The 18,967-nt window shown below is 33.0% G+C and overlaps 6 protein-coding genes and 1 long non-coding RNA gene across 11 annotated transcripts; 3 read left to right on the top strand and 4 right to left on the bottom strand.

Annotated features, from left to right (window-relative positions):
* Positions 1-261: 261 nt before the first annotated feature.
* LOC107368163 (uncharacterized) lies at positions 262-2,986 on the top strand. The gene is made up of 3 exons (XM_015935949.3): positions 262-1,702; positions 2,390-2,468; positions 2,825-2,986. The coding sequence occupies exon 1, from the start codon at positions 402-404 to the stop codon at positions 1,695-1,697; it is 1,296 nt and encodes a 431-aa protein (XP_015791435.2). The 5' UTR covers positions 262-401; the 3' UTR covers positions 1,698-1,702; positions 2,390-2,468; positions 2,825-2,986.
* Positions 2,987-3,388: 402 nt separating this feature from the next.
* Positions 3,389-10,756, top strand: LOC107368129 (rho guanine nucleotide exchange factor 25). Of its 5 annotated transcripts, none has more exons than XM_089266870.1 (5): positions 3,389-4,055; positions 5,721-6,608; positions 7,701-8,362; positions 8,873-9,032; positions 9,616-10,756. In XM_089266870.1, the coding sequence occupies exons 3-5, from the start codon at positions 7,767-7,769 to the stop codon at positions 10,405-10,407; spliced, it is 1,548 nt and encodes a 515-aa protein (XP_089122996.1). In that variant the 5' UTR covers positions 3,389-4,055; positions 5,721-6,608; positions 7,701-7,766; the 3' UTR covers positions 10,408-10,756. The 5 variants fall into 5 exon arrangements, with proteins under 5 accessions (XP_089122996.1, XP_089122994.1, XP_015791396.2 ...); XM_089266868.1 differs by having other exon boundaries at positions 5,721-7,019; XM_015935910.3 differs by lacking the exon at positions 5,721-6,608.
* Positions 5,587-6,716, bottom strand: LOC107368131 (putative chitinase 10). Its single transcript, XM_015935914.3, has 3 exons — positions 6,459-6,716; positions 5,985-6,242; positions 5,587-5,901 (listed from the first exon to the last, which is right to left on the bottom strand). The coding sequence occupies exons 1-3, from the start codon at positions 6,529-6,531 to the stop codon at positions 5,735-5,737; spliced, it is 498 nt and encodes a 165-aa protein (XP_015791400.1). The 5' UTR covers positions 6,532-6,716; the 3' UTR covers positions 5,587-5,734.
* On the bottom strand, positions 9,904-13,452 carry LOC107368128 (acetylcholinesterase). The gene is made up of 3 exons (XM_015935909.3): positions 11,846-13,452; positions 11,029-11,512; positions 9,904-10,962 (listed from the first exon to the last, which is right to left on the bottom strand). Exons 1-3 carry the CDS (start codon positions 13,209-13,211, stop codon positions 10,794-10,796), a joined length of 2,019 nt encoding a protein of 672 aa, XP_015791395.2. The 5' UTR covers positions 13,212-13,452; the 3' UTR covers positions 9,904-10,793.
* Positions 13,453-14,449: 997 nt separating this feature from the next.
* Positions 14,450-16,226, top strand: LOC107368130 (uncharacterized). Its single transcript, XM_015935913.3, has 6 exons — positions 14,450-14,559; positions 14,688-14,903; positions 15,110-15,191; positions 15,257-15,307; positions 15,372-15,617; positions 15,696-16,226. Exons 1-6 carry the CDS (start codon positions 14,557-14,559, stop codon positions 15,845-15,847), a joined length of 750 nt encoding a protein of 249 aa, XP_015791399.1. The 5' UTR covers positions 14,450-14,556; the 3' UTR covers positions 15,848-16,226.
* A 191-nt stretch (positions 16,227-16,417) lies between these two features.
* On the bottom strand, positions 16,418-17,472 carry LOC107368085 (uncharacterized). Its single transcript, XM_025162067.2, has 4 exons — positions 17,327-17,472; positions 17,173-17,270; positions 17,015-17,115; positions 16,418-16,934 (listed from the first exon to the last, which is right to left on the bottom strand). The coding sequence occupies exons 1-4, from the start codon at positions 17,355-17,357 to the stop codon at positions 16,532-16,534; spliced, it is 633 nt and encodes a 210-aa protein (XP_025017835.1). The 5' UTR covers positions 17,358-17,472; the 3' UTR covers positions 16,418-16,531.
* Positions 17,473-17,606: 134 nt separating this feature from the next.
* LOC149094301 (uncharacterized) lies at positions 17,607-18,819 on the bottom strand. The gene is made up of 3 exons (XR_016198236.1): positions 18,525-18,819; positions 18,361-18,464; positions 17,607-18,296 (listed from the first exon to the last, which is right to left on the bottom strand). It is a non-coding gene; the product is annotated as an uncharacterized LOC149094301 (long non-coding RNA).
* Positions 18,820-18,967: the final 148 nt, after the last annotated feature.

The following is an 18,967-nucleotide window of genomic DNA, read 5'->3' as shown; positions in this document are numbered from 1 at the left end:
TATTCTACTCTGATTAATGGTATTTTTTGAGTGATTTACATTTAACTGATTGATTATTGATTAATAATTATTGGTAAATAGTTGAATTTGTATTTTTACGAATTAATTGAATAGATTTTTTAAATTTTCACGGATTTTGCTTTCTTTTAAATTTTGGGTTAAATTTTTAAGAATTCATTTTTACCGCCTTTTATACGGCAAAGTTGTTGTTAGTTACTATGGTAATGGTAATGCTGGTTAAGCTTGCAAACCAGCAGGCAGGCTGCTTGTTCACATGTTTTTATTTTATGTTTTTTCAACAACAACATCATCATCATCATCACCATCACCATAATTTAACATTATATTTTTAGAGCAATATTGTCTTAATTAAAAGTGATTTTTTGTGACATTTGTATAAAATGGATGCGGATACAATATGTTTAGATGACTCGGATTTAGCTGCCATTGATGCTGATGAATTATTAAGACAATTAACTTGCTCCAATAACCAATTGGCTGATCCGATCGCCATGCTGGTTGAAGATAATGCTGCTGCATCGGCTTTGGTTGCTTCAATCAACAATAGTTTAATGAATGGTTCCCCTACAGATACTTTAACCGAATCATCTTTAATATCATCTTCACTATCATCCTCATGCCCATCTACAACTTCAACAATTACAACCTCTCCAACAATGGTGGAAACCAATGGAAATATCATCAATATTAGTAACAATCAAAATTTAAACCATCACATTAATAACACTGTTGTCAATGATTTTGATTTAATGTATACGGATGAGGATGGAATCGAAGAAGAAGATGAAGATAAATTAGCATCTATAGAAGGAGTTGATATTGATGTTTCCTTAGATAAATTATGTAATGTTTTAAAAAATGATTATCCTGATTTGTTTACATATGCATTCTATTTGCAAGATAGACAGTTGTGTTTTGGTGAACCAATTATTGATCAAGGTAATCTAATTGATGGAGCCAGAAGTCAAACCAGTCTAATTAATTTGAAACTTAAAATTGAATCGGAAACTAAGACGGTTACCATAGTTGATATTTTAAAACCTGAAGATGATGACGAAGAGTACGATGATGACCGTATCATCTCAAATTCTGGTATTATTCACAACATTAATAGTAATCAACAGAGTGGACGGGTTGGACAAACAGGGGATGATTATGACGATGATGAATTATATACCAACTCCAGCTCAACTCGGGCCAATATGAAAACATGTCTTTCACTAAAAGAAAAAAAGCTAATTGGAGGTGTCAAAAGAAATTCAGCCAAAGCAATCAAAACAATTGAATTGGATAAAATTGAGCCTTTATGCCAAGGCAATAGGTCAGGTAATAATGGACAAATTCAATTGTGGAGGTTTCTCTTGGAATTATTGACAGATGCTGATTATCGGGAATTTATACGTTGGGAAGGTGTTGAAGGGGAATTTAAATTTATTAAACCTGAAATGGTTGCACAATTATGGGGTCAAAGGAAAAATAAGCCTACAATGAATTATGATAAATTAAGTCGAGCTTTACGTTACTATTATGATGGCGATATGATTGCACGTGTTAATGGTAAACGTTATGTATACAAATTTGTCTGCGATCTCAAAAGTTTAATTGGTTATGATGCTCAAGAATTGGATGCCATGGTAATTGATACACAATTGCGTCGAAGTAATCGACTGTGTTGACAAAAGTATGTAAATTGTTTCAACAATTTTTCTACTCCTGAAAATGTTTATTTAAAAATACTGATAAGCTTGATTAAAAGGTACCAAACCAAATTTAAATTAACCTTGCTCTTTTTTGATAATGCATCAAAATTTATCTGCTATTATCAAAATTTCAATAAAAGGTTGATATTTATTACATGTATGTACCAAATTGTGATCAATTATTCAAGTTGAAATCGTGTCAAATGGGTCTTTTGCTTAGCCAAATTAAACTATTACTAATACTTAGAGTTAAGATTAGCTGAAAGATTAGACTTTCTTTAAAAGATCTTGCTAAATCTGGGAATTTGGAGAGAATTGCTAGGCTAATCATATTTCCAATTGAAGCAATCTGGCAATAAATTTAAAACCATTTCGTTTGATTAAAGACAAGGTTCGGTTTGGGAAGAACATGCAATTAGGCTTGACCTGACTTGTAAAATGTCCTTTTCAGTCTTTGGACTGTCCAACCAGATCTGAATTTTGTCTCAAATTACTTTGTTTCAAAGGATCATTCATCAGAATTCAACGTGTTACCATTATCTGATTTCTTATTCAAAATAATGATATCAGCTTAAATGGCTTTTTTATCATTAGATTGATTACTATCAAGTTTTTCCTGATCTATGCGTTTGTCCAAGCTTTACTAATTTAACCCTTTTATTTACCAGAGAAGTAAAATGATATTTTAATCGGATCAATTGAAACTGATGAACAATGCGATTTTCTTGTCAACAGAATGAAGAAAAGGTTTGTAATTTTCTGATTACATTTGAAAACATACTCAAAGCACATGCTATGAAGCAGTCTCATGTTAATTGAATTATCAATGATCACAACTCTTGCTGTTCACCTTTAAACTTCACATTGCAAAGGAAGAGAAAACAAATTCAAATAGAACATACAATTGATTCAACAATCAATGACTTATCTGTAATTCTTGTAAAGTAATTACTTTACTAGTTAATTATGAAGCTGAATTTATGTTAAGTAATTAAATTCTGAGTAATTGTTTCCATTTAATTTTCCAATGAATGTATTAACCAGAAAGCTTTTCCGCAAACCTTTCTTTCCATCAATGTTTCAACCAATCAATGTTTCCCCAGTTTGCATTTATTGTAGCCAATAATTAGTCGTGAAATAATGTCGTAAATATCATGGCTTCCGGTGACCTGTGGCTCAGTCAATAAAAAAAGTGTTTTAATCTTGCAAATATATTTGCAAAGATTACATGGCAAGAAAGAGATGTGATAAAAGCCAAGTTGAAGGTAAAGTGAAACCAGGAATAGATTTGATCAGAATGGTCCTCAAAGCCATCCTAGTTACCTAATCAGTAGTACTTTAGTAGCATAATCAAAGTGATAAAATTGGAGAAAAAGGAAAATGTTCTGAATAGTATTTCTCTATTCCAACAACTTGATTAACTCTATCAATTGATTATCCTTATGAAATGTACTTACTCAAATAAAAACACAGAAACATTTATTACAAAAAATATTGCTAAATTGGTTATCAATCAAAATTGTTCAAATCAAACAGTTATATTGAGATAAAATCAAAAAAAGCAAATCCCCTTAGTAACACATCTACAAACAACAGTCGCCATGTACGCAAAATGTATACTTGTATAGCTAATTTCAACTTTTGATTTAGTTTCATCATTTTAATTTAGTGTTCAATCAATGTTATTATGTTGTTTTGAAGTTCAAAAGTAGATTAAAGACCAACTGATTGATAAAATTTGTATCATTACCTTGTTTGAAATTTTGTTAAACCATCTAAAAGTGAATTGAACATCTCTCGTTGTTCAATTTTAGTCCGCTGTTTGTTGCCATTAACACAGTATCAAACAACATGTATCAGAGTTGAATTTAACACAATTGGTTAATCGCTAAATATAAATTAACCGACAAAAGACGTTACTGTAAAAGAAACGGTTACTTCTGTTTTCTCCAATCTCATTGTTTACTTTTTCTCTCTCGCCATTTTGAACCAGTGACTAACGCATATTTTCAAAAAGTGAATCAACCAATTCAAGTGAAGTTAAAATTATCTTTCTTCTCTCTCTTTCTCTTCTCTAATCAATATTACCAATTAAAAATGGATGAAAATGTAACGTTAAGTCAAAGTGACTCGGACGATTTAAACTCATCTATCGGCAGCCGATCTGGATCTATTGACAAACCAGGAATTTGGGTTTGGTTAGCTGATCATCTCAACAAAAGGCGATCAAGTAAGAAAGACATAACCGATCTTAGTGATACCAAAGTTACTTCTCCGGAAACAATTGGAAGATCTTTGTTCTACCTCAGCTCTTCATGGAATCCAATTGAACTGGTAGGTCATTTTTTAATCCAAGTCTAGGCTTCTTCTTTTTTCTTAACCCCTCATCATGTTCACCAAACAATCCCTTTGTAGGGCAATCCAAATATTCAAGTAACTGTTTGGTTTCAACAGTCAACCACCTTTCTTATCATTGATGTATCCAATCTTCAGATTTCTAATTAATATTTGCCAATTACCTACAGTTGGATCAATCCAAATTATCGACTCCAATCAGCATTAGATTAAAAATTTACAATTTTAGCCAAAGACCTTGATAATCATTTTTATGGGGCGTTCGTTATTGACATTTGTCTCCATGATAGTTCCATTTTTGTTTCTTTTTGGTAATAATACTTTACAAATCAGATAATTTCAGACTTAAATTAATGTTACTATCAATCATGATCACCCATCTTGTTTACCTTTTTATTTGATAACAGCTTTTTTTACATTTGTAACTCCGATCATTGGACTTCGGATTAAGGCTAGAACAGGTTGTTTTGTCATTTATTGTTACATTTTACTTTATTGCAATTAACTTGAATTTTGAAAAGCTTTATCGATTTGCCTGCCAAGTATTCATTGCTCCAAAAGTCAGGCTGAAACACTCAAACTCCCGTATTTATTGGGTTAGTTTGTCTCGCAAACAGCCAACTACTAGGCTATTGATATCAACTCTTTGCTGACTCATAAAAAATGACTAAATTGATACTTTCAGCACCACCACTAACGAAAAATTAGAAATAATCTGACAATAGATTTTTTGGGTGAAAATTCCTTACGTTTCTCGAATTATCATTTCCTGTTAAACTGTTATCTAATTTTGCTTCTGGATTCATCCAAAACCACAATTTTAATTCATTATCAAAGAAATCAGACAAAATGGAATCACCATAACAATAGCTTCCTTGTGCCTTCAAATAATCTTGACTCTCAATCTTTTATTTTCTTCGAAATTCATCATTAGAATTTTGTGGGAATAAAATCACTTGCAATAACTTGTTTATTCAATTTTTAATCAATGTATGCACTCGCATAACTGGCTCATGATTAAGCTCAGTCCAAGATATCAATTTATTTTAAATGCAATGACGCTCACACTGTTAGAGCATGTAATAAACAGTATTTGATAACTGGTTATTGGGTTTAATCCACACAATTCATGGAATGAAATTTTCAATCTGTAAACAAGAAATTATATCATAGAAACAATCTTGATTCTCTGAATTGTCTAAAATTTGGATCTAAATTCTCGTGAATCATTCCTGTAACTAGGTTATCACTAATATTCATTTTTTACATTTTTTCATCTTATGACTTTGATATTCAATGAGTAGGTCTTTCCAACTCTGATAATTAAAGAATCAAATGATCATTGAATGACCTTAATAATGGAAATTGTTATTTAGTTAACAACGAAGTTACAATTGGTTATAATTTTGGTAAAAATTTAGATCACATCAATTATTAGATTCGACTCTAGATCAACTGAAAGTTATATTAATATTTTATGGATCTCAAAATGATCATCAAATGTGAAACGTTTTGTAATTTTTCTAAATTTTTATTCAATTTCTTGTAGAAAATGTTGATAGCTGCATGATAGCATTTTGAAAAAATTGTTAATCCATCTATTGATTAATGTTTACATTTCAATTTATTTATGAAAATCTTAAGCTTGAATGTTTTAATCACCAATCGCAACTTCGGATCTCTGGATTAAAGGCTAAACCTGGAGCACAGCAACGATGATGAGCGTAATTATTGGCATCACAATGATAAAAGCAAGTGGTATTTCCAGGATCGGGATAATGTCCTATTCCCTCGAAACAAATCTCCAAATCGGGTTTAACAGGAGCTGTTGAGTGTAAAGGAAACAATTTATGTTCACAAATGAGATTGGTAATCAAAGCAATATTAAAAGATTAAAGATTTGCTTACGTTTGGCTGATGTTAGCTCAGTTTTACTCGAATCCCGATATTCTGGAAGATCTTCCGCTACAATTGTACAATTTACATTCTTTGGATCATCACATCCTTGGGTTGCTGGATTAAAGTAGAGATCATTTTCACAGCAAAGTCGAGCTTGATAGAAAGCTTGATTACACTTGTAGAAACATTTGCAACTCCTTGGATCTGCTTTGTAACTATTACCTGCGGTTGATGAACATACTCGGTCAATGGTCTTGTTGGCTGATTCTAATAATGGACAAAAAGATATTAAACTAGAGATGGTCAAACAAGTTGAAATTAAACAATAATGGAACGAATTGTGACATATTTAAAGTCAACTTTAATTTCCGTTCTTTGTCTTTCGCCTTTCTACTTTGATTCATTTTGGTTCACTTGGCAAATTGTACAAACTTGTATTCACTTTACACTTTGCCCAAAGGTTATGATAAAACAGTTTTTTACCTGATAAATGAATGAAACAAGCAATCAAGGGAATAAGGAGAAGACAAATTGCCATAGGCTTTGGTTGAAACATGTTTAGATGGCTGTTGTAACTGCTGTTGTGTCAATATCAATATATTGTGGATTCAACTTTAATTAAGATTTGGAAAAGTAAAAGGACTTTTAAAATGGCGATACTGATGATTTAGCTGTTGATTATTGATTACGTTTCATTTGATCAAGGTTTCTTAAGAAGAGACTAACTTTACGATTGATCGAGTCTCACTACGACTTTGTCAACTCAATATACATTCAAACTCACTCGTCTTCATCTTTCTCTCTTTCACTCAAACACACTTCTCCCTTATTTGTTGGATGATCAGCTTGGACGGATTTAGGACATTTGAAAACTTGTTAGAAGATGGGTCGTGGCGATTATTATTCGATAAAACAGAATTGAATAGCTTTCACGTCTCAAATCAACTTTAATATTATCGATTTACTGTCACCCACCTTCATCGTCATCATCATCATCATTATTAACATCTTTTTCCTCCTCCTACTTACTCTTTACTTTTTTTGGTAACTTGTTTTTGATTGAAACGCTTTCAAGAATCTTTAAGATCTGTAAGATCATTAAACAGGGATGAGCGAGCTTCTATGCTCAGTTTTTCATTTTACAAGAAATAACATGAGAAAGAACAAATCTTGACTTCTTAATTTGTTATTTCCATTCCATTCGCAATCAGGCCTTATGTTTAATTCATTTTCAATGATTAGGCTAATCACTTGTTGCTAATCCACTCATATGATCACTCCAATGGTTTTGGCCTCTAAAATTCAGTGAAACTCGTTAAACACTTATTGATCTCATTTAAAGTCTATCAAATCATTAACCTTGCAATACTTTTGGTGTCATTTTGTCACTCTTTGCTTCCATTAACACTCTTTAGATCCTCTGTTAAGCTTGGATCAAATGATTTCTTGGTCATTTACATTTATGCTTATTGTTGATCAAATTAGCTGATGATGCAAGTATCTTATACTTGATCTAACATGTAAAACGATATAAGCCACAGTATCTACATTTTAATATAACAGGTCAAGCCTTGTTCTTACCTTAAGCACTTTCTAATCTTCCATTTTACTCTCCCTCTCTCACTCCCTCTCTTGGTCATCATTCTTCCTTTATGTTGTTCAAACATGTCAAGTATTACTCATTTAACTATAGATTAATTTTTTTCTTCCTCGTTGATACTCCAGGAAACTGACCTGAAAGAAGCAAATGCACAATCTCCCGTCGAGTCTCTATCAAAATGGTCTTCTTCGATGAACCCAGAATCAAACGAAGAGGATTACGATGATGATCAAGCTGTTGTGGTCGAAGACGACGATGAGGAAGATTTGAATATTGAACCAACAAATGAGGAAATAAATGACGACAATTGTCACCAGGAATCATTATTTTCAAGCAGTTACGAAGAGAAGTCAGCAAAAAGCGAGAACATTGAAAATGAAAGCTTACCATTGACAATTATTGAGCAGGACAGTTTAATGACTGACACAAAGCTGACCAACAGTAATGATGCCACTTCTGATGACAATATAAATGTCAACAATTTGAATTATTTTGAGCGTCCCCGATCCCGGCCTTTATCAATTCAACGTAACTCTAAACGGTCAAGTGGTAACGACGAGTCAAATGTTAATGTGGAACGTGAACGGTACGAGATGCGTCGAGATCGCCTCCTTCAAGAGTTGCTGACCACGGAGGAAGATTATGTTACTCATTTGGATTCCATTATTAATGGTTATATAAAACAAATGAAAAATAATAAACCGTATCCAGTTCCGGAAGATTTGAAGGGTGGAAAGGCCCGAATCGTATTTGGAAATATTGAAGCAATTTATGAATGGCATCGAGAGTAAGTATATTATTCACCTTATAGCTCAACACTTTTTCATTTTTTGAATCATTTTGTGATGGGAAAAGTAAGTAATACGAAAATGGTTACAGAATCACAATCAATCGATTGTCCTTAAAGGTTAATCAACATCTTTAACCAATGAACAATAGTTAAATCGGCAGAATGAACTCAAAGTGAAAGGTTAAGATTCAAAAATCAAACAACAAGACAGTTATTTCAATATGAATGACTTTAAAAATAGCCATCAGAATAGTTGATCCGCCAAATCTCAATTCTTAATTTTTATCAAATTCAATTTCCGATTTTCCTTTTTAATCATTCATTTCATTTTAATGCATTTTTTTCTCATTATTTTCCTATTCAATACTCGTCCATTGAACCTGTAATCATTGAATTGACTTTAACCTTAATAATCACACTTGGTTGATCTTTAAATGATCATTTTATTATTAAAAATTCATCCGCTTTATGATTTATTATTAATTTACTTTTGTTTATTTTCAACAGTTACATGGTCAAAGAAGTCCGTCAATGTGTTTCAAATAAAGGTCCATTAGGACCTGTTTTTAAACGCTGGCTCAAAAAATTGAACATTTACGTTGTTTATTGTCAAAACAAAAACAAATCTGAATTCATTGTTCAACAATATCTTAATAGCTATTTCGAGGTAAGTCAGTCAAAAGTATTGGTATTAATCTTTCCATGTAAAAAAACGTAGATTTTTCAAGAGGTCATTGTCATAACTTGATGTTCATGCATTTTAATTGATTTACTTTGATTTCGATCTTGATGTCGAGCCCCAATTTTTCGCCAATGACTTCATTTCATTCTGTCAACATATAAATATTAATAAAGTATTTAATAAAGCCTAATACAGACATGTAGTTGAACAGAAATCAAGGAACCATCTAAAAAGTGCTCGAAAGCAATAGTAACAATTGTTGTTAAATGCAATTGCTATGGTTTCCTTAATTTCACAAGGTAACCGGAAAAAAATAAATGAATTAACCAGCAAAAAAAGGAGACTGGAAAATCCGTTCAACAAAAGAAACGAATTGAACAAAATTAAGAATCAAGGCAAAGATTTAGTTAACCATTTCCTTTGATTCTGAAAAGCAGAAAAGTTCAGTGTTATTAGAAAATGGATTAATCTCTTTATCCTTAGTTGCTGTAGAGTAAAATTTAAATAAATAATATAAAAATGCACGAAATTCACTGTTAATTGACAAAATTCTTGTTTTATCTTTCAGGATCTTCGGCTTCACTTGGGTCATCAATTGCGTTTACCAGATTTACTAATCAAACCAATTCAACGAATAATGAAATACCAATTGATATTATCCAATTTACTGAAATACACCCAACAAGCTGGCCTTGTTGATGAATTAAATGATCTACGGTCAGCTTTAAAGTATATGCAAGCAGTTCCCAAGACAACAAATGATATGATGGCTTTAACCCGACTTGCTGGCTATGAGGGTTCAGTAATGACCCAAGGAAACCTGATTATGCAAGGGATTCTTTTTGTGGGTCAATCGCCGTCATTATTAACTTCCTCGTATGAACTTGAATCGTCTAATTTTTACAGTCATGATGAGAGTAAACATTTGAGTAGGAAAGTACTTCGTTCAATGAGCTCTGTGTCAACATCATCTAATTACCAGTTGAAAAAGCGATACATTTTCCTATTTGAAAAGGTAATGCTGGTCTGTAAAGTTCCTAATCGTCATCATGCTTTCTCTGAATACATCTACAAATTTCATATACCGACCAACAAAATATCACAACTTGAAAGTGACTGGACCTCGGATGAAACCAAATTTTCACTTACCACGGAAAACTATCATTCAAACAGATTTGATGGTCCTTTAATTGTCTTCAAGGCAGCCAACTTTACGGAAAAGCTTAAATGGACAAACACAATTCAGAAACTTCTTGATCGACAATTATTTTTTATTCGTGCTCTAGTCTCACCCATTGTGCATCAAAAATCCATTGATGCAGCATCGTCATTAAACAACCTTTTTGAGGCAACAACTTAATTACTTCAATTAAGCCATTGCTCTTCTTTGTCCATATCAATATCAATTCAGCTACTTTTTTGTTTTGTACACAATTTTTACATATTTATTTGTCAATTATCTATTAACCATTCTATTGACCATTCTTTGGATATAATGATCATTTGTACACTCATTTTCATCTCCATTAATATCAAATATAATCATCAAATTATATCACAAGGAAAACAATGTAATCTTCTCTATTTTCATGCCCTATTTTTTACCCCATTGCATCAATTCATAGTTACATTTATTGTTTCTCTTCCCTCTCTTTCCTTCTCAACATTTCATTCATCAATTGTATAACAATTAAACAAATGTCTCTGAATTAGATGTATTCATTGTGAAAAAGCTGGTCAAACAAATCAATGTTTACCAATTGATTTACCAATGTCATAAAGTATTCGGAAATATTTGTCGCATTCGTTTTCTACGAATCCTGACTTCAAAATGGATCCTTTCTTTTTTATGATATAACGATAATATTGTTGCTCATTTCTACACGGAATCCAGGAATCGTTTGAAGTTGGTTTACTGTAAACAAAAGGAGAACATAATTGTCAATTATTAAAGAAAAATCTCTTAATTCAACTGAATTACCCGTTTTTGATGAATTCAACCCAATGGTTCATCATAATCTTGGAAAAGGCAACATCATCCTCAGTATAACCACCTGTACCGTCTTCTGCGATTGATTCCAAAGGGTAACCAAATATCATGCTAACATCAGTACTTTTAGATGAAGTATCATTGTTGGTTAACGAAGTCAACATTTTGTTCATCAATTCAAAGCCAGTTGAAGCTCGCAATTCAAAATAATAAACTGATCGAGTCTCGTTTTGAATAAAACTGTTCACAAGAAAGTAATTTGGACATCTAAATGCCATATCAAGTGTCAATGAATTTATTCTCTCGGCTAAATCAGTTGGTGAAACAGCAGAATGATCTTCCATAATGACCTGGGTTAATATCTCGTAATAATGTTGACCAATATTGGGACCAAATTTAGTTAAGCGATTTATCATTTTTGGTGTTATTTCAATCGAACCAAGCTTCATACCATTCAAAATGAAATCAGTCAAACCTGTTTTTACAGCAGAAAACAAAACAAACAGAAGGCCAATTATTAATAATTTGGGTTAATTGTAAATTGTCACCAATCATATTGCAAAATCTAAGATTAGACAATTTCGATGAATGTAATTCAATCTTAAAATGGATTAGCCTTTTCTTAATCAATCTAATTTGCGTCTTCAATGTTTAAAAGTGTTTACCCTTAATTGCACCAGTTTAGCTTGAAGGTTAGTATGAACTTGAAAAAAACTGACATTCAGTCAACCGTTATAGCGTTTGTGAAAAGGTTAATCAACCAAATTTTATCTCGCCATTATTAAGATGATTATGTTAAAATACTTACCCAAATCTTGCATCCAAGATTCATAATGTCCATTGACACCGACCATTATTTCAGACTGAGGCCCATAATCACCTGATTCAATCAATTCAAATGGATGAGAAGAGAAGAAACTTTCCTCAGCAACAGGATAATAAGATAAATACATGGCCGAAGATTTTGATTTTTGGTACAAAGAGCGATCAATTTGAATCAAATGAGGTGCTTTCAGGTATCTTAGACAGTCAATTGATCTCGATGTAATTGGTAATTCAGCTTTAGATGAATTTTGAGTTTGATTATCATCAATTGACCAACAATCAGTGGCATTGATTAAGGCTTTTGTCCGATTAAGACTGCGCTCTCGACTCATGACCAAAGCTAAATTGAATGGGCTTCCATTCAATAGGATGGCTCGTTTAAAATAAGACTGTGATCGATTTGAAATTAAATGAAACCCAACCGATTGAGCACCAGCAAAGTCACCAAAAAGCACGATATTATCTGGATCACCTTTGAAATGTTGTATATTGGCATGGATCCACTGTAAGGCTAACAACTGATCGTACAAACCTAAATTACCTTGTTGATGAGCTGGTTCACCAGTCAATTCATAATAGATGAATCCAAATAAACCTAAGCGATATCCAATTGTAACTACAATTATGTCACCCTCAACAGCCAAGATTGACGGATCGTACTGGTTAATAGAGCCGACCATAAAACCTCCACTGTGAATGAAAACCAAAACTGGTTTACCTTTGTTTGGTTTACTGGCTGTACCATTGATCCCTTCATTCAATCCATTTGATTCTGATTCGTTAATCTTCGATGGTTGAAACTCTTCGTCTTCTTGCTGGTCCTCTTCATTCAATGGAACATACAGGTTAAGGTATAAACAGTCTTCACTTTGAAGCAAATTTTTTGGTGAATCCGAAGCAAACTGGTAACAAGAGGGTGGCTTGGTTGTTGCTTTATAAACCCCCTTCCAAGGCAAACTAGGTTCAGGTCGAGTGAATCGTCTAGGGCCAATTGGTGGCCTAGCATAAGGTATACCATAATAAATGACTATCCGTTTGCCGAGGCGAGTTTCGAGGGTTCCTAGTAAGCGTCCAGATGATGTTTCAATAACGTTTAACAAAGGGAACTGAGGTAAAACAATTAGCCAGATTAAAAGACTTAAAATGGTTACACTGAGTGACCAGATTAACAAGATGAGAAGAAACTGGCGAACATTGGATAATTTCAATCTGAATCCTCCTTTCAAGTTGTTCTCGTCGGTGTCATTTGCTGTTGTCGAAGACAGTTCTTGACGGTAATAGGCATCATCAGGATGAAGGAATTGATTATGATGGCGAAAATGGCCTCTATTATTCATATTATTATTCATCTTGATTGGAAATAATTTAATTAGAAAATTGCATTTCAATAACTGGTTAAATACTTAAATTTGACTTGTTTCGTTGTTTTTCAATTGAAATTAGATGAACTGACAATTTTTGCTCTTTATTGTAACAATTCAATTTGACAACAAATATTATTTTATTTGATGAAGCCTAATGATATTTTTGCCATTATTATTACATGAAAAACATATTATTGAATAAATAGAGAAAGTTAAATTAACCAGATAAAAATGAATGGCAGCTTACAATGTTTTTGTCTGCTTAGCTTTACTGGTTAATAATGATGACAAACATTGATGTGCAAGTGTCAATAATAAACCATTGAATCGAGTTCAAACAAGGGTGTGAAGCCTGAGTATTTAAACAATTCAAGCACAATGATTATGCTTGCATAAATATGAATTGACCCTTTAGGGTGACCAGAAAACCAGAGAACCAGAGTGAACCCGGGCTCGTCTTTCAATCAGACAGACTGTGCTTCAACTCACAACTGATAATTGGACCATCAGGATGTTATTAAACAGTCGAATTGATATCCAAATTCATCAATTTACCTTGGTTTTGTCAAGCAAAGTGAAACGAAAAGATGAGGAACGGATGAATGGCGTACTTTCCGAATATCAATTTACTGAATATGTGTGTTGTGTGTATGTTAAGTGTGAACACGATAGTAAATGAATTGATACAGAGTCTTGCCTATCCTTGTAATGTGCTAAGGGACAAAATCGTCTTAAGGAAAAGTGAAAATGTCGCAAATATGAATGTAGTTAAATGGTAGTTACCGTTTTTGTTAGGCTAAAAAGGGAAACTTAAGTCAACCCAGACGAGAAAGTAAAGCAAACCATAATCACAACCTTTCTTTTGCTTTATTATTTTCATTTTTTTCTTTCTTTGTGTTGTCGATGTGAAACGACGAAGGTCGCCTTTTTTGCTTGTCAGCTATTTATTTCAATATTAAACGCTTTACGATTCAGTTATGTATCCTGGTATAACCTATTAGGAGGACACTTCCCTGTATAAACATGTCCACACACAACTGCATATCGTTGGTTTGATCGCAACCAGTTTTGGCTTTATTTATTTCTCTCTTTTCCCCTCGTTTCTCACTTTCTTATGTTAATCAATAAACCAAGTCAACTTCAAATCCGGGGTTTGGTCTTAACCATAAGTCAACTGAACATATATAAATCGTGCCTAGGTTCAAGTTAGATATCACAATCAACTTACAACTCCAACAGTGAACAACATCTAAAAATAACAACAAATACAAATATCTTTTAAACTTTAAGTTTTTCTTCGATTTGCCAACCAACAAAAAACTCTTTGAAAATGGTACGAACTACAGTTTATAAAACATTGTCCCTAGTGCTGGTTCGCCAAATCTTGCACCTTTACTTGTGATCTTTGGATACATGTTTTAATACTTTTGTTGTCTCTTTTTCTGTCTTGGATTTTTACAGATGATCTACCATTATTTCGCTTTACTCCTTCTCATCTCAAGCCAAATGTTGATCTCTTCTGCTGAAGAAGAGTTTGCCATTGAAGAGACTAACAGTGATTTTGATGATACCGAAACTGATGTCGCCTATGTAAGAGAAAGACGGGATTTAGCTGCTGCTGAATCTGGTGTTGGAGGAACTGGTGGTGGTGCTGGTATTGGATACAAAGCTGGAAAGGTAAATTGAATCATAATCATGAGTAGATTATTTTTTATAATTAGAGTTGAGTTTCCGGTAGTTGCTCTAAGCAAAGAAGGAAAAGATAATATTTTGAGAAATAGTTTAATATTTAGTTCAAGGTTAGATTTGATAGTTATCATTACTTTCATTATTTCCTAAAATTAGTTAGCTTATCATTAATTACTTAATTTACAATCATGTAGAAGGGTGGTGCCGCCGCTGGATTCAAAGCAGGAGGCAAAGGTGCTGCAGCATTCAAAGCTGGTAAAGCTGGCAAAAAAGGAGGTAAGATTTGATGAAGTGAAGTGTTTTTGAATACAATTTTCTGACGATTGCTTTTCTTGATGAAGGAGCCGCATATGGAGCTGCCGGAGCCGCTGGTGCCAAGGGAGGCAAAAAAGGTACGATATAATCGAAGCTAAAAAATTCAATAAAACTAAATAAACTTTTCCGTTACTCATATAGCCGCCAAATTCGGTGCTGCTGGTGCCTATGGTAAGAAATTCGGCAAGAAGGGAGGTTTCGTAAAGAAGGGAGGTGCTGGTTACAACAAGAAATTCGGTGCCGTCAAGACCTTCGGTATGGCCCAAGGATTCAAATTCGGTAAAGCCGCTGGTTATGGTGCAGCTGGTGGTGCTGTTGGTGGTGCAGGCAAAAAGGGAGGATTCGCTGGTGCCGCAGGTGCAGCTGGTTACAAAGGAGGCAAGAAAGGTAAGATCTTTATTTGAATATTGCTACGAATTTGCCTTCGAGGAAACTAACTTTAAACTTTTCTTTCGTCTATATTAGGTGGTGCTACCGCTGGTGCTGCTGGAGCCGCTGGAAAAGCCGGAGGATATGCTGGTGCTGCTGGAAAAGCTGGTTACGCTGGTAAAGCCGGAGCTGCCGCTGCTGCTGGTGGACTTGGCAAGAAGGGCGCTGGTGCTGGTATCATTGGTTAAGATACTGACTCAAGTGGTTAAACCATTATCGAATCAGCAAAACATTCCAACCAAACTGATCGAGAGCTTAATTTCTTGATTATTTTAATTATTGTTTTGTTGAATCACTCAAAAATTGTCTTCCAACCCATTCATGCAACTTATTGTAAAAATAGCAATGTTAATAGCAGCTATTGTATAATGTAATTTTGTTTTGAAATCGTTGATAATTAGAATAGTTTCTTAGTTAATAGTAATTCTTTGTATGCAATCAAAATAGATGTGCAATTCGATGTATAAATTAGGGCTCCTATTAATAAATGTATTTTTATACTTTTTTACCAAAATATGCGCAAAACCTTTTTCAAATATAATAAACTGAAACTTACAATTCCACAAATCAAGATTAATTTTATGTGTCTTGCGAATATGCTTGACCCTGATAAGATTACTTTCCGGGTTTTCAGTGAAAGAGTTTTCATCGCAATAGTTGCAATATTCAAAATTTCAATAACAGTTACTGTTGACCGTTGATAAAGTCAATTTCATTTGTAAGCATTATAAGAAATCTTTTTAAGTCAAAAAAATTCGTTACTTCATGAAATTCTTCTGTCATTCATTCATTGGACAACAGCAAATTATTTATTTATTAAGCTAAAGGAAAGACATATTCATATCAAATATCATATTCAGTTTCCATTCATATTAACCTCGATTCCGTAAGTAGCGAGCTCTATAGAAAGGCGGTCGACTACTACAGTGTAGATCTAATAAATTTATAATTTGCAAATTGAGAAACTCGCTAGAAAATCGATTACTGTTAGTCCGGAATACAAAGTCGGGCTCCAGAACTGATCGTAAGTAATCTGATTTTATCTTGCCAGCAAAAATATTTATAAAAGCTCTGCTTCCCAAGTAGTGACAGTATTGAGAGTTACATTCAGTTTCATCGACAAAATCTTGATGCACTAAATGAAGGATACTGCAAAGACCAGAAGAGTCAAAATGAAAACCGAACTCCAACTCTGAGTAAAGTAGAAAACAGTCGCCATCATTTAAGGCGCTCATTGCGTATTCCTTGGGTTCACCACGAATATCAAAGTCATATCTAAATAATCGATCAAAAGAGAATGATTGAATGATTGAAATAATAAAACAAAAAACTATTGAATAACAACAAGAATTTACGTTGTTTCGAATTCCATGTTTGTGATTGGATTAGTACCATTTAGACTATTCACCCAAACATGACAAATGTATGGAATTGGTATTCCGGTGTAGGCAGCAAGCTATGGATATAAAGGAGACTAATTAAACTTAATTCACATACTTTTCTTTTGACTTACCTGATGAAACAATTGTTTCCTGTAATCAAAACTCTCGTTCGACCAATCAATGGAAATATCATGATAATCCTCATCCGATAGCTTCACTTTTATTGTTACTAAACATTGAAAAAGTATATTTACAAACTGAATTTATTAGGAAAGTGTATCTTACCTTTATCAGAATTACAATTATTTCCATTCATTTCACAGAAAAGTATATATTTATTAGTATCTCAATGAAAGGTGAACAAAAAAACGTGGAAAAGTAGAGCTTCTTTTGTGTCACTGAAACAAAGAGTTATATCTTTACACTCTAAGGTAAAAGTGACAAAACCTAAGATACACCTGCATCACCTGTGGATCAGGTCAAAGACCAGTTTTTCAAGAAACTAACCGGTCATGTCGCAAAAAGGTTTTGAATAAATATTTGAGATGGACTTAAAATATCAATATTTCCATTATCATTGATTGATTAATCTGTTTATTTATAAGAAAAATGTAAATCAAAACGATTAATAAATGTTAAACACACTTGTATTGCAAATCGCATTTAAAAGTAAACGCAATTATTACAAAGTTAAAATGAAAAAGGTAAAGCTTTGTAGTAACAACAGTTGAAACAATCACAGTTTGAAGGCACCAGTTACTAATTATTATTCGAAGAATACATAAATTGATTAATTCAAGTGACAAATCATACTGATTCTTTGATAGAAAAGTACACTTCTAGGAATTTAAGTTAACCACGATTTCGCAGATAAGGGAGGTCAAATGGCCTCTGCAATCGCGGATGCCGCTCACTACAATTAAGATAACTATATTGTTTAAAATTAAAATAGAGTCGGTCTGCCAACCAGCCATAAGAAACATTTCGCTTCATTTTTGCTCGGATATGATCTGATTTTATCAATTTTGCCATTCTATCGGCAATAGTTCTACTACTCCCGTAATGACAATAATCTATTGTACATCCAGTTTCATTGACTAAATCAATATGCTGTAAGGAATAACTAATGTAAAGGCCACCATTCCCTTGATACAAACTAGTCTGGAGTATAAAACAATCGCCATCGTGAAAGAAATTCATCAGATCTTCCTTGGAATCTCCTTGAAGAAAGTCAATATCATCATCATCATCATCACTAAGGAGTGAACAGAAAGAAATGAAATTACTAAAAAAATAAATGATTAAGAAGCTATATTTACATTTCTTCGAATTGTATGTTTCCAATGGTTTTCCATTCAATCAGGTTTCTTCTTGCATAGATATCACTTGTGTATTTAACTGGTATCCCGGTGTATGCAGCAAACTATAAATATTAAGGAAGAGATTGATCAAACTTCATTCACACTTTTTTCTTTCAACTTACCTGATGAAAAATTTGTCTTCTGAAATTTTCAGTTGACCAATCAATTGAAATATCATGATAATCGTCACCCGGCAGCTGTACTTTTATTGTTACTAAACATAACAAAAAAAAGAGATGGTTTAAGATCGATTTCGATAAAAAACGAAACTTACCTTTATCAGAATTACAATTATTTCCATTCATTTCACAAAAAAGTTTATATTTATTAGTATCTCAATGAAAGGTGAACAAAAAAACGTGGAAAAGTAGAGCTTCTTTTGTGTCACTGAAACAAAGAGTTATATCTTTACACTCTAAGGTAAAAGTGACAAAACCTAAGATACACCTGCATCACCTGTGGATCAGGTCGCCTGCAGGCTTGCATGTCGAGAGTAGACTTTGAACAAACCTTTCGAAAATGGGCTTAAAATATTCATCTTTTCTGTGAATTACCATTGATTAAA

Source organism: Tetranychus urticae, chromosome 2 (genome assembly GCF_039701765.1).
Source record: "Tetranychus urticae isolate SD_2017Ah chromosome 2, NJAU_TeUrti_SD_1.0, whole genome shotgun sequence".
In the NCBI taxonomy this organism is placed as follows: Eukaryota; Metazoa; Arthropoda; class Arachnida; order Trombidiformes; family Tetranychidae; genus Tetranychus; species Tetranychus urticae.
The sequence above is the reverse complement of the archived record's forward strand: the minus strand, read 5'-3'. Positions and strand labels throughout refer to the sequence as shown.